We start from the raw sequence: 13,064 nt of genomic DNA, 5'->3' as shown, positions 1-13,064 counted from the left end.
TTCACCTTGAACCTATGTCCTCTGGTCCTCGATTCCCCCACTCTGGGCAAGAGATTCTGTGCATCTACCCGATCTATTCCTCTCATGATCTTACACACCTCTATAAGTAGATGGGTGGTTGATGGTCAGTGTGTATTTGTGGACCAAACAGATTATTTATCTGCTGTATAACTATGGGTCTGGGCTCTGGGATATTCTGAACACAGGCCTGCTGGGTGACAGTCCTGGTAACTAAACCTACCTTTCTCTCTTTCTTGCAGCACAAAGGGCGAAGTATCCCAGTCTGAAATTCTCCCTGCCTTGAAGGAAAGAATGAGGTATCTAGGTTTGCAGCATGCGGTCTCAAGCCAGGGCGATGAGGTTGGTAAGTTCTGCGGTCTGCTCGGGGGAAGATAACGCTTCAGGTCTGTCGGTTAATTGGCTTCGATAAAGATTGTAACTTGTCCCTAGTGTGTCGGGTAGAGCTAGTGTACGGGGATCGCTGGTTGGCATGGACTTGATGGGCTGAAGAGTCTGCTTCTGCACTGTATCTCTAAACTTCTTCATCTCGTGCTAGCCGTGAGGGAGACTGCAGATGCTGGAACCTTTGCCTCCACAGATGCTGCTTGACCTGCTGAGTTTCTCCAGCAGTTTGTGTTGTGCGGTGAGGGAGAGTGGTGGAATGTGCATATGATGAGCTGCTCGTGCCATGGAGATGGACGTGTTAAAGACATATAGTTTGTACCCGAACGCCAATGTATTCGCCAAGTGTGCTCACTGCAGACAAGGCATTGCTCTGCAAACTTCAGTTTTGTAGGTTGTCGTTCTGGGTTTGAATGGATCGACTGGGCTTGTATTCACTGGAATTTAGAGGGACGAGAGGGAACCTTATAGAAACGTAAAAAATTCTTAAGGGATTGGACAGGCTCGATGCAGGAAAAATGTTCCCGATGTTGGGGGAGTCCAGAACCAGGGGTCACAGCTTAAGAATAAGGGCTGGGCCATTAATAATAATAATAATAATATTCATTTATTGTCATTGCAACGAGTACAACGAAATTAAAAAATAGCCAATCCTGACGGTGCGTACAAACATATATGCAATAAATGCAAAAACAAATAAATACATAAATACAATTAAATACAATTATATTAAGTACAAGATTTTTTAACGGTGTTGCCTAGTGCAAAGGTAGTGTTCAGTTCTCGTATGGCCCTGGGGTAAAAACTGTTCTTAAGTCTGTTTGTTCGGGATTTGATCGACCTGAAACGTCGACGAGAGGGCAGATGAACAAACAGACGGTGGCCGGGGTGGGATGGATCTTTTATTATTTTGCCTGCTCTATTGAGGCAGCGTAGGCTGAACAGGTGCTCCAGGGAGGGCAGTGAGCAGCCGATGATCTTCTGGGCCGTCGTGATGACCCTCTGAAGGGCCTTCCTGTCCTTTTCTGAGCAGCTGGCATACCATGTGGTTATACAGTATGCCAGCACACTCTCGATGGAGCAGCGATAGAAGGACAACATGAGCTTCTCCTGCAGGTTGGTTTTCCTGAGGATCCTCAGGAAGTGGAGTCTCTGCTGTGCCTTCTTTACTGTGGTGATGGTGTTGGTAGACCAGGTAAGATCCTCTGCGATGTGCGTACCCAGGAACCTGAAAGCTGGTACCCTTTCCACACAGACCCCATTGATGTAGAGTGGGTCGTAGTCTACACTGGTTTTTCTAAAGTCAATTATAAGTTCCTTTGTTTTGGAGGAGTTCAGGACCAGATTGTTCACTGAACACCATGCTGCCAGCCTTTGGATTTCATCCCTATAGGCTGTCTCATCTCCTTCTGAGATGAGTCCAACCACAGTCGTGTCATCCGCGAACTTGATGATGGTGTTGGTGGGATGGGTGGGGGCGCAGTCGTGAGTGTAGAGGGAGTAAAGGATGGGGCTCAACACACAGCCCTGTGGTGAGCCGGTGCTCAGTGTAATGGTGGAGGAGAGGTGAGGGCCTATTTTGACGGTCTGGGGGCGGTTGGTCAGGAAGTCCTTGATCCATTGGCAGATGGTTTGGGAAAATCCAAGGTCGGAAAGTTTGGTGACCAGTCTGCTCGGGATGACCGTGTTAAAGGCAGAGCTGAAGTCGAGGAAGAGGGCTGAGATGAGGAAAAACCTGTTCACCCAGAGAGTCGTGAATCTGTGGAATTCTCTGCCACAGAAGGCAGCGGAGGCCAATTCACTGGATGTTTTCAAGAGAGAGTTAGATATAGTTTTTAGGGATAATGGAATCAAGGGATATGGGGAGAAGGCAGGAACAGGGTACTTATTTTGGATGATCAGTCATGATTACATTGAATGGCGGTGCTGGCTCGAAGGGCCGAATGGCCTACTCCTGCACCTATTTTTTGTTTCTATGTTTCATCACACTGCTGACTAGAGCCTTGTAGATGGTAGACAGGGTCTGGGCAGTTCCCCAGTCACCACCTTCGGGGGGATGAGTTAGTCATTAAACGATTCCCAGCCTCTGACCTGCTCCTGTGGTCACATCTCTGCTCCAGGTCAGTTTCCATTCAATGTAGCCCCCAGGACATTGATAGCGGAGGATTCCCTCATGATAATGCCATTAAATGTTGGGGTGCATTAATCAATTTGTTAGTCCATTAGAAAGAAAGATATTCAAAGCTTTTAACAGGCATTCATTGCCTTTGATACTGCAGTGCTGAGCTGCCTTCTTGAACTGCAAAGAATCCTTGCATCCATAAAAGGCATCATTTTTACAGTGGAGACAAGGAGCTGCAGATATTGGTTTAAAAAAGAGACACAAGATACTGGAGTAACTCAACGGGTCAGGCAGTGTCCCTGGAGAACGTGGATAGGTTCAGTCGGAAGAAGGGTCCTGACCTGAAACGCTACCTGTCCATGTTCTAAAGAGATACAGCCTGGCCTGCTGAGTTACTCCAGCATTTTGTGTGTGTCTTTGGTGTGTGGATGGAAAATGGAAGCCCACACAGTCACAGGGAGAACGTGCAAACTCCACATAGACGGCAGCCAAGGTCAGAGTCAAACCCGAGACGCTGGAGCCGCGATAAAGCACCACAGTGCCGCCCTCTCCAGAACTCAGTGGATCCCACTTGGATTCAGCAGTGTTGACATTAGCTTTTGATCCATTAGCTCACATGATCCATTTTATCCACAGATCCATTGAAGGGCAAAATGTACAATGAGCTGAGTGTTCCTGAACGGGAGATCGTTTTTGTAAATCTGAAGAAAGATCCCAAATTTGGTTTGGGTACGTCAATAAGCGATTTCGCTGCAAATGGCTTCTACGTCGGCTGAGAAATAGCTTTGGTTTGCCATTCTCGTGGAGAAGCCACAACAACTTCCACCTTTGGCACGTACATAACTTGGCAAGGAATCGCAAGCCCAGCTGTCTCGGTTGTTCTACTCCACCATTAGGTTCACAGGTTGAGCTTCCACCTGTACAATACAAGGAACTGCAGATGGTGGTGGGTTACAAATAAAGACACAAAGTGCTGGAGTAACTCAGCGGGTCAGGCAGCATCTCTGGAGAACATGGATAGGTGACGTTTCGGGTCGGGACACTTCTTCAGAGATGTAATGGTGGTGGGGGGTGGGGAAGAAAGCTGGAGGAGAGGATGGTTGAGGGTAGAATAAAGTGTGGCAGCTAATTGGTGAACACACTCAAAGGAGGGTTGTAATAGTCAGATGGTTTGGACTAAGGCAAGGGATAACAGTACAGAAGGTGTGAAACTAACGGGTTGAGGAGTTATGAATTGTGAAGCCAGAGGAAGGAATGTGGGTGGAGGGGGAGGAGAAATAGGTGTGAGTTCACGTGAGGCAGGGAAGGGGAGGTGGGGGGGTAAAAGATTTTGCGTATAGTGCAAGAAAACGTCCAGTAAGATAGTTGGCAGGGACGGCACGGTGGCGCAGGGGTAGAGTTGCTGCCTTACAGCGCCAGAGACCTGTGTTCAATCCTGACTACAGGTGCTGTCTGTATGGAGGTTGTACCTTCTCCCCGTGACCTGCGTGGGTTTTCTCCAGGTGCTCTGGTTTCCTCCCACACTCCAAAAACGTACAGGTTTGTAGGCCAATTGGCTTTGGTAAGTTTGTAAATTGTCGTCAGTGTGACATGTTACATGCGGGGATCGCTGGTGGGTGCGAACTTGGTGGGTCGAAGGGCTCGTTTCCGTGCTGTATCTCTAAACTAAACTAGACTAATGGACACGTTAGAGGCAGGAAACATGTTGGACACGTTAGAGGCAGGAAACATGTTCCCAATGTTGGGGGAGTCCAGAACAAGGGGCCACAGTTTAAGAATAAGGGGTAGGCCATTTAGAACAGAGATGAGGAAAAACTTTTTCAGTCAGAGAGTTGTGAATCTGTGGAATTCTCTGCCTCAGAAGGCAGTGGAGGCCAATTCTCTGAATGCATTCAAGAGAGAGCTAGATAGAGCTCTTAAGGATAGCAGAGTCAGGGGGTATGGGGAGAAGGCAGGAACGGGGTACTGATTGAGAATGATCAGCCATGATCACATTGAATGGCGGTGCTGGCACGAGGGGCCGAATGGCCTCCTCCTGCACCTATTGTCTATTGTCTAAACTTGAGTGTCCATTTGTGTTGTGACACAGCTGACTACAGTTACATTACTGAACAGTGCGGTTTACCTTGCTTTTCTTCAGTCGCCCCAGTTGCTTCACACACACCCTCTACTTTCAGTCTGAAGAAGAGTCCTGACCCGAAACGTCACCTATCCTTTTCCTCCTGAGATGTTGCCTGACCCGCTACGTTACTCCAGCACTTTAAGGTTTATCTTTGGTATAAACCAGCATCGGCAGTTCTTTGTTCCTGCCTCCCACTTATCTTGGGCCAGTGTTTAATGAGAGAGCTTTGGGCTACATTACCTGGGAATGCCAAGGCCACAAGTGCTTGCTCACAGTTACTATTTAACCTCTTTGTAGGGTTCACCGTTGTGGGAGGAGAGAGAACTGGAAAACTAGATCTGGGGATCTTTATCACAGCTATCGATCCAGGAGGACCAGCAGATGAGGACGGGCGTATTAAAGAAGGTGAGGATTAACGTGAGATAATAATAATACATTTTAAATGTTATTTGTCATATGTAGGTTGGCACAGAGTCAACGGTACAATGAAATGTATTTGTCAAGACAACGGGTCACCTCAGCAATAATATTCCAAGGGTAAATAAGATTTAAAAAATGACATTAGTAAGGTAAAAAGACAATATTAAAAATAGGTAAAAAGACAATATTAAAAATAATCAACATATATGATGTGAAATGTGTTCATGAGTTCAGAAGCCTGATGGCCTGATGGTAGAAACTGTTCTTAAGTCTGGTTGTAGGCGCAGCCATACTCCTGTATCGTCTGCCTGACGGTAACAAGGAGAACAGCCTGCGTGCTGGGTGGCTGTGGTCCTTGATGATGCTGCGTGCCTTCCGCAGGCACCGCCGGTAGAAAATGTCCTGAGTGGCCGGGAGACAGTTGCCAGTGATGTGCTGTGCCGTCTTCACCACTCTCTGTAGTGATTTGTGGCTGTGGGCAGAACAGTTCCCGTACCAGACTGTAATGCAGCCCGTCAGCAGGCTCTCGATGGTGCATCTGTAGAAGTTTGTGAGGATGCTGGCGTTCATGCCAAACTTCCTCAGTCTTCTCAGGAAAAAAAGGCCACTGGTGGGGCTTCTTTGTTATTGTGTCCGTGTGCAGTGTCCAGGAAAGGTCCTCAGTGATGTGCACAACGAGGAACTTAAAGCTGCTGACCCTTTCAACCTCAGCATCACCGATGTGGATGGGGAGATGTTTATGTGTAGGAAAATAAATGCAGATGCTGGTTCAAATCGAAGGTGGACACAAAATGCTGGAGTAACTCAGCGGGTCGGGCAGCATCTCAGGAGAGAAGGAATGGGTGACGTTTCAGGTCGAGACCCTTTTTCAGACTGATGTCAGGAGAGGTGGCGGGACAAAGATAGGATGTAGTCGGAGACAGGAAGACAGTGGGAGAACTGGGAAGGGGGAAGGGAAGAGAGGGACAGAGGAACTATCTAAAGTTAAGTCGTAGAGTTGGAGGGCAGTTCAGATAGTTCCTCTGTCCCTCTCTTTCCCCTCCCCTTTCCCAGTTCTCCCACTGTCTTCCTGTCTCCCATTACATCCTATCTTTGTCCTGCCCCCTCTCCTGAGATCAGTCTGAAGAAGGGTCTCACCCTGAAACGTCACCCTTTCCTTCTCTCCTGAGATGCTGCCTGACCCGCTGATGGAACTCCAGCATTTTGTGTCTACCTGTGAGATGTTTATAATCACAGCAAAGTTTCTCAATGGTCTGGTATTTGCTGCTTTAATGGTTTCTCTTGTGTTGAAGGAGGACGTCTGATCTCAGTGAATAACGAAAGCCTAGAGGGAGTCACGCTCCGAACTGCCATGGAGGTTCTTCGGAATTCCCCTGATGAAGTGACACTGATCGTATCTCAACCAAAAGGTATCCTTCACAAGCTGCCGGTTCCAGGTAGAGACAAACCGGAGATAGACACAAAAAGCTGGAGTAACTCAGCGGGACAGGCAACATCTCTGGAGAGAAGGAATGGGTGACGTTTCGTACCTGAAGAAGGGTCTCGACCCGAAACGTCGCCCGTTCCTTCTCTCCAGAGATGCTGTCTGTCCCGCTGAGTTACTCCGGCTTTTTGTGTTTATCTTCGGTTTAAACCGGCATCTGCAGTTCCTTCCTCCACATTCCCGGGTTGAGATTTGTTTCATGACACAGAACGATCCTGGCCGCTTCGCTCGACGAACTCCCAGAGAGTTCCCAACAGATGTTGATCTCACTTGCACCAGGGGCGGCTCGGTGGCGCAGCGGTAGGGTTGCGGCCTTACACGCCGGAGACCCCGGTTCCATCCTGACATCGGGAGCTGTCTGTGTGGGGTTTACGCCTTCTCCCTGTGACCACGTGGGTTTCTCCAGGTGCTCAGGTTTCCTCCCACATTCCAATGATGGCGGGTTTGCAGGCTAATTGGCCTCTGTAAATTGCCCCGAGTGTGTAGGGAGTGGATGAGAAACTGGAATAGCATTGAACTAGTGTGAATGGGTGATGCTCAGCATGGATTTGGAGGGCCGAAGGGCCTGTTTCCATGCTGTACCTCTGAGGTAAACTAAACAATGAAGCCCGGTGACTGAAGTACGTAGCGTGAAAGAGGAATTCCCTTACTTTGTGTGTTAGATGTCCAGTAGCCTGTTCATCCTGTATTCCAGAGAGAGTCAGATATACCTCTCAGAGCTCACAGAATCAAGGGATATAGGGGGGAAAAAACCAGGAACAGGGTACTGATTCTGGATGATCTGCCATGATCATATTGAATGGCAGAGCTGGCTTGATGGGCCGAATGGCCTACTCCTGCACCTACTTCCGATGTTCCTACGTTTCTATCCTGGTTTCAGGTTTATCCGAGTCTGCTCGTCAGGGTACAGTGACATCACAGGGCAACGTGAACAGACGAGAGAGCTCACAGGAATGCTGCCGTACCAGCCTGTCTCTAACAGGCCCGAACCATGAGACCCCTGCAGCGGACGTGAATCCTGAGCCCAGCAGCCCATCTACCCAGCTCCACAGGACGCAGATAACGGTAATTTGATTTGTCGTAATAGAGGCCACTTTGGCAACCTCTCTGGCGACTTTTTGAACAATCTCAATCTCTACTTATATTCTCTGCAAACTGTTCTTCCCCACATTCCCATCAGCTCCGCACTGATTCCGACACTCGCCTGCAAACACTGGCAAAGTCACTCACCAACACCAGCAGAAGGAAAGAATTGCAGATGCTGCGTTATACCAAAGATAGATACAAGGTGCTGGAGTAACTCAGTGGGTCAGGCAGCATCTCTGGAGAGAAAGGATGGGTGAAGAAGACTTCAATGACTTCCGGTTTCTAGGCCCCCACTCCCTCATCTTTCCCATGGAGGTCCAGTCACTCCACACCTCCATCCCCACTAGGAATGCCTTGAAGCCCTCCGTTTCTTCCTCGACCGCAGAACCAGCCAATTTCCCTCTACTAACACTCTACTCCGCCTAGCGGAGCTGGTCCTCACCCTCAACAACATCTCCTTCAACTCCTCCCACTTCCTCCAAATCCGAGGCGTAGCTATGGGCACCCGCATGGGCCCCAGCTATGCCTCCTGCCTCTTTGTTGGGTACGTCGAACAATCCCTGTTCCAGGCGTACACTGGCTCTATCCCTGAACTCTACCTCCGCTACATTGACGACTGCATAGGTGCTGCCTCCTGCACCCATGCAGAACTCACTGACTTCATACACTTCACCACTAATTTCCATCCTGCATTCAAATTCACTTGGACCATCCTCGATATCTCCCTACCGTTTCTGGATCTCACCATCTCCATCACAGGAGATAGACCCATTGACCGACATCTACGACAAATCTACTGACTCCCATAGCTATCTAGACTACACTTCTTCCCACCCTGCTTCCTGGAAAGACTCTATCCCCTCGTCCCAATTCCTCCGTCTACGCCGCATCTGCGCCCAGGATGAGGTTTTCCATACTAGGGCATCAGAGATGTCCTCATTCTTTGGGAAACGGGGGTTCCCCTCTTCCATTATAGATGAGGCTCTCACTAGGGTCTCCTCGATATCCCGCAGCTCCGCTCTTGCTCCCCCTCCCCCCATTCGCAACAAGGACAGAGTCCCCCTTGTCCTCACCTTCCACCCCATCAGCCATCGCATACAGTAAATTATCCTCCAACATTTCCACCACCTCACACTACTGGCCACATCTTCCCATCTCCACCCCTTTCTGCTTTCCGCAGAGACCATTCCCTCCGTAACTCCCTTCCCACCCAAACCACCCCCTCCTCAGGTTATTTCCCCTGCAACCGTAGGAGATGCAACACCTGTCCCTTTACCTCCCCCCTCGACTCCATCCAAGGACCCCAACAGTCTTTCCAGATGAGGCAGAGGTTCACATGCACCTCCTCCAACCTCATCTACTGTATCCGCTGCTCCAGGTGTCAACTTCTGCACATCGGCGAGACCAAGCACAGGCTCGGCGATCATTTCGCTGAACACCACCGCTCAGTCCGCTTTAACCTACCTGATCTCCCGATGGCTCAGCATTTGAACTCCCCCTCCCATTCCCAATCTGACCTTTCTGTTCTGAGCCCCCTCCATTTTCAGAGTGAGGCCCAGCGCAAATTGGAGGAACAGCACCTCATATTTCGCTTGGGCAGCTTACACCCCAGCGTTATGAACATTGACTTCTCTAACTTCAAATAGCCCTTGCTTTCCCCTCTCTCTCCATCCACTCCCCCTTCCCAGTTCTCCCACCAGTCTTACTGCCTCTGACTACATTCTATCTCTCTACCACCCACTCCCCTGACATCAGTCTGAAGAAGGGTCTCGACCCGAAACGTCACCCATTCCTGCTATCCAGAGACTGTTCTTCAGCAATGCAGAGGTGCATCTTCAAGGCTCTTGTGTGCATACAATCATGGAATCCAAGCTACAAACTAATCATCAGATCCAGCCGCGTTCACTCATTGTCTTAATGTTCTGCCAGCATCACATAACCAGGCACAGCAACTGATTTAGTTTAGTTTAGAGATACAGCATGGAAACAGGCCCTTCAGCCCACCGAGTCCATGCTGACCAGCGATTCCTGCACCCTACCACTATCCTACACACACTATGGACATCTCCCAATTTTTACCAAGCTAATTAGCCTACAAATCTATACTTCTTTGGAGTGTGGGAGGAAACCGGAGCATCCAGAGAAAACCCACACAGGTCACGGGGAGAACGCACAAACTCCATACAGACAGCAACCGCAGTCAGCATCGAACCTGGGTCTCTGGCGCTATAAGGCAGCAACTGTACCGCTGCGCCACCGCGCTGCCAAAATGGTCTGCACGCAATCAAGTAATCCCAGCTGCAAACTACTCATTATTTCCAGCAGTGTTCACTCATTATTTACCATTGGTTTATGTTCTGATGGTATTACATAACCAGACGTTGCTGTTGGTTGTGCAGGAAGGAACTGCAGATGCTGGTTTAAACCGAAGACAGGCACAAAACACTGGAGTAACTCAGCATCTCTGGAGAGAAGGAATGGGTGACGTTTTGGGTCGAGACCCTTCAGCTGGCATCGATTCATTGTTAACAGTGAGCATATCTGGATCATTGCTGTAACTGATCCCACACCCGATCAATTGCAGAATCCTCCAGAGGTACCATTCCCAGCTAGTCATTGACTGAAGTGCCAATAGGTTCATAACAAACTTTGCCCTACAAAACGGATTAGTTCAATACTTTTTTTTGTTGTTTTTTTGGGGGATTTGAGAATTGCTGCCTGTGAGTGGTTGAAGCTGGATTACTGACTACGTACAACAAGTGTGTAGACGAGGCATGGAAGGGTATGGACCATGTGCTGGGAGAGGGGGTTAACGTGGAAGAGTGCCCACTGATCTGTGTGAATCTGGTGGGCCATTGGGCTTGTTTCCTTAGGATCACAGTGAACTAGATCAGCGGGGACACACTTGGTGATAGACAGTGAAGTCACCTTCACAGAATATGTTCTGTGAACTTGCTACTCCAACATGGAAGACATAGAACATCGACGTACAGCACAGGAACAGGCTCTTGAGCCCACAACGTCTGTGCAGAACATGATGCTGAGTTAAGCTAATGTCCTTTGTCTGCATGTGATCCAACAGCCCCTTAAATGCTACACTACCAGAGATGCTTCCACCAGCATCTCTGGCAGTGTGTTCCAGACAGCCCATTATACTCAGTGGATCTCAAAGAGCATACAGGCTTGTGGGCATCAAACCCAGACGCAGAAGCACTCTGCAGGTCAGGCGGTATCTGTGGAGGCGAGAGGCAGAGTTCACGCATCACTAAGAAACGGAGTTAACGCCTCAGATCAAAGACTCTTCAGCTCTTCAAACCGAAACGTAGCTTTTTTCTTTCCACAGTTGCTGCCTGACCTTCAGAGTGTTTCCTGCATCTTCTGGGTTGCTGCTCGATAAGCTGGAGATCATGAATATTTAGTTGAGAGGTTGGGTGGGGAGGGAGGGATTGGTTTAATGGTTGGATTTGTGTCAGTCACAACTTCTTTTTCAATATTCAGATCTAATACATTTGTTTGATTTGCAATGTTTGAGCGTGCACAGTTGTCTCATTAAATATAGCTACAAGTGCTGAATAATTCTACAAATGCACTGACAAATCAGGCCTGTGATGGACATTGATTTTATATCCAACGATTTTAAACTCTTAAAAGATAGCATTGATAAGGGAGAATAATTTTTCAGCTCGTTATTTCAAAAATGTGCTAATGAGTAGACAATATGTTTTATTGGTTGCTTAAGGACTAAGTGTTGGTTCGGATACAGATGCTGTCGTTCATTCTTGTGCAAATTATTTGGCAGTTATAATCAGCATGAACTTATCCGTATCCTTGGAGCTGTGAAGAGGCATGAACCAGCTTTTATTGACACTTAGAATAAAATTGTGTTTCTACTTAAGCTGTAATTTTTTTTTGGTTTAAGGATGGCATGGGAGGCAGCAGTTAATGCCTCATCCCTCCAGTCATCCATGTTGGATCCTGACCTCGGTCGCTCACTGTGTGGAGTGTGCACGTTCTCCCTCTGACTGCACGGGCGTTTTAGTGCCCTGCCACATCCCAAAAATGTGGTGGTAGTGAGGGAGAGGGAGAGAGAGAGAGTGGGGATAGGGAGAGCGAGAGGGAGAAAGAGAGAGAGGGGGCGAAAGAGAGAGAGAGGGCGAGAGAGAGAGGGGGTGAAAGAGAGAGAGAGGGCGAAAGAGAGAGAGAGAGAGGGCAAAAGAGAGAGAGGGGGTGAAAGAGAGAGAGAGAGAGGGCAAAAGAGAGAGAGCGGGCGAAAGAGAAAGAGAGGGTGAAAGAGAGAGAGAGGGTGAAAGAGAGAGAGTGCAAGAGAGGGGGCAAGAGATAGAGAGAGGACAAAATAGAGAGGGTGAGAGAGAGAGAGGGCGCGCCAGCAAAGATAAATAAATAATTACATTACAGGGAAATCAGATGGGTTAAATCAGGTCTAATAGAACTGTTCCCAAGGTGTTGGCATGAACCAGATGTGCTGAATGGCAGCCTTCTCTGTTATAATACATAAGCAACCGAGGGGGCAGGGCGGTGGGTTAGAAGTCTTATCCTTGTGACCGCACCCCAACAGTGCCAAGCGTTTCACTCTCGCTTGAACCTATGATCTTCTGATTCAGCTTTGACAGCTGAGCCAAACTAACCAACTCCAAGCCAGCTTCTTCCTCAAGCTCATAAGTTCGTGAGTGATAGGAGCAGAATTAGGCCATTCGGCCCATCGTCTACTTCACCATTCAATCATGACTGATCTATCTTTCCCTCTCAACCCCATTCTCCTGCCTTCTCCCCATAACCCCTGACACCCGCACTAATCAAAATTGCATCTATCCCTGCCTTAAAAATATCCATTGACTTGGCCTCCACAGTGTTCTGTCTTTGGACTGTTAACGTGAAAGCTAATCATTAATAACCCATTGTGGATTATAGAGGGAATAAAGCAAACCAGAGACTTTTAACGTAAATCAGATAATGGTTTGGATCTGACAGAAAAATCTCCATTGTTACTTTGTGATCTCGTTGATAGGTCGGTGGTTGGATATCCTCAGTGGAGCAAGACCTGAAACCAGGAGACAGGTACAGCGTGGAACTGGCCAAAATAGAGGGCAGCCTTGGAGTTAGTGTCACAGTAAGTATTAAAGGATTTACTTCCGCTGTTCTACTCTCAAGAAGGGTCTCGACCCGCAACGTTACCCATTCCTTCTATCCAGAGATGCTGCCTTACTCCGCTGAGTTACTCCAGCTTTTAGTGTCCATCTTCGACTGTTATACTAAGTGTTCATAATTATGATTAGTACAGGGGTCAGAGGTTATGGAGAGAATAGACAATAGACAATAGGTGTAGGAGGAGGCCATTCGGCCCTTCGAGCCAGCACCGCCATTCAACGTGATCATGGCTGATCATTCTCAATCAGTACCCCGTTCCTGCC

The 13,064-nt window shown here is 48.4% G+C and overlaps 1 protein-coding gene across 1 annotated transcript in view; it reads left to right on the top strand.

Moving 5' to 3' along the window:
* ptpn20 (protein tyrosine phosphatase non-receptor type 20) overlaps positions 1 to 13,064 on the top strand; it is a 273,022-nt gene that overhangs the window by 113,324 nt on the left and 146,634 nt on the right. Inside the window, exons 18-23 of the mRNA XM_078428348.1 lie at positions 261 to 364; positions 3,161 to 3,253; positions 4,944 to 5,051; positions 6,359 to 6,475; positions 7,430 to 7,614; positions 12,662 to 12,763. Coding sequence (XP_078284474.1) covers positions 261 to 364; positions 3,161 to 3,253; positions 4,944 to 5,051; positions 6,359 to 6,475; positions 7,430 to 7,614; positions 12,662 to 12,763 — 709 coding nt within the window. The remainder of the gene's footprint in view (positions 1 to 260; positions 365 to 3,160; positions 3,254 to 4,943; positions 5,052 to 6,358; positions 6,476 to 7,429; positions 7,615 to 12,661; positions 12,764 to 13,064) is intronic.

The sequence above is a fragment of the Rhinoraja longicauda genome, chromosome 35 (genome assembly GCF_053455715.1).
Source record: "Rhinoraja longicauda isolate Sanriku21f chromosome 35, sRhiLon1.1, whole genome shotgun sequence".
Lineage (NCBI taxonomy): Eukaryota > Metazoa > Chordata > Chondrichthyes > Rajiformes > Arhynchobatidae > Rhinoraja > Rhinoraja longicauda.
This window is presented reverse-complemented; position numbering and strand designations above follow the sequence as displayed.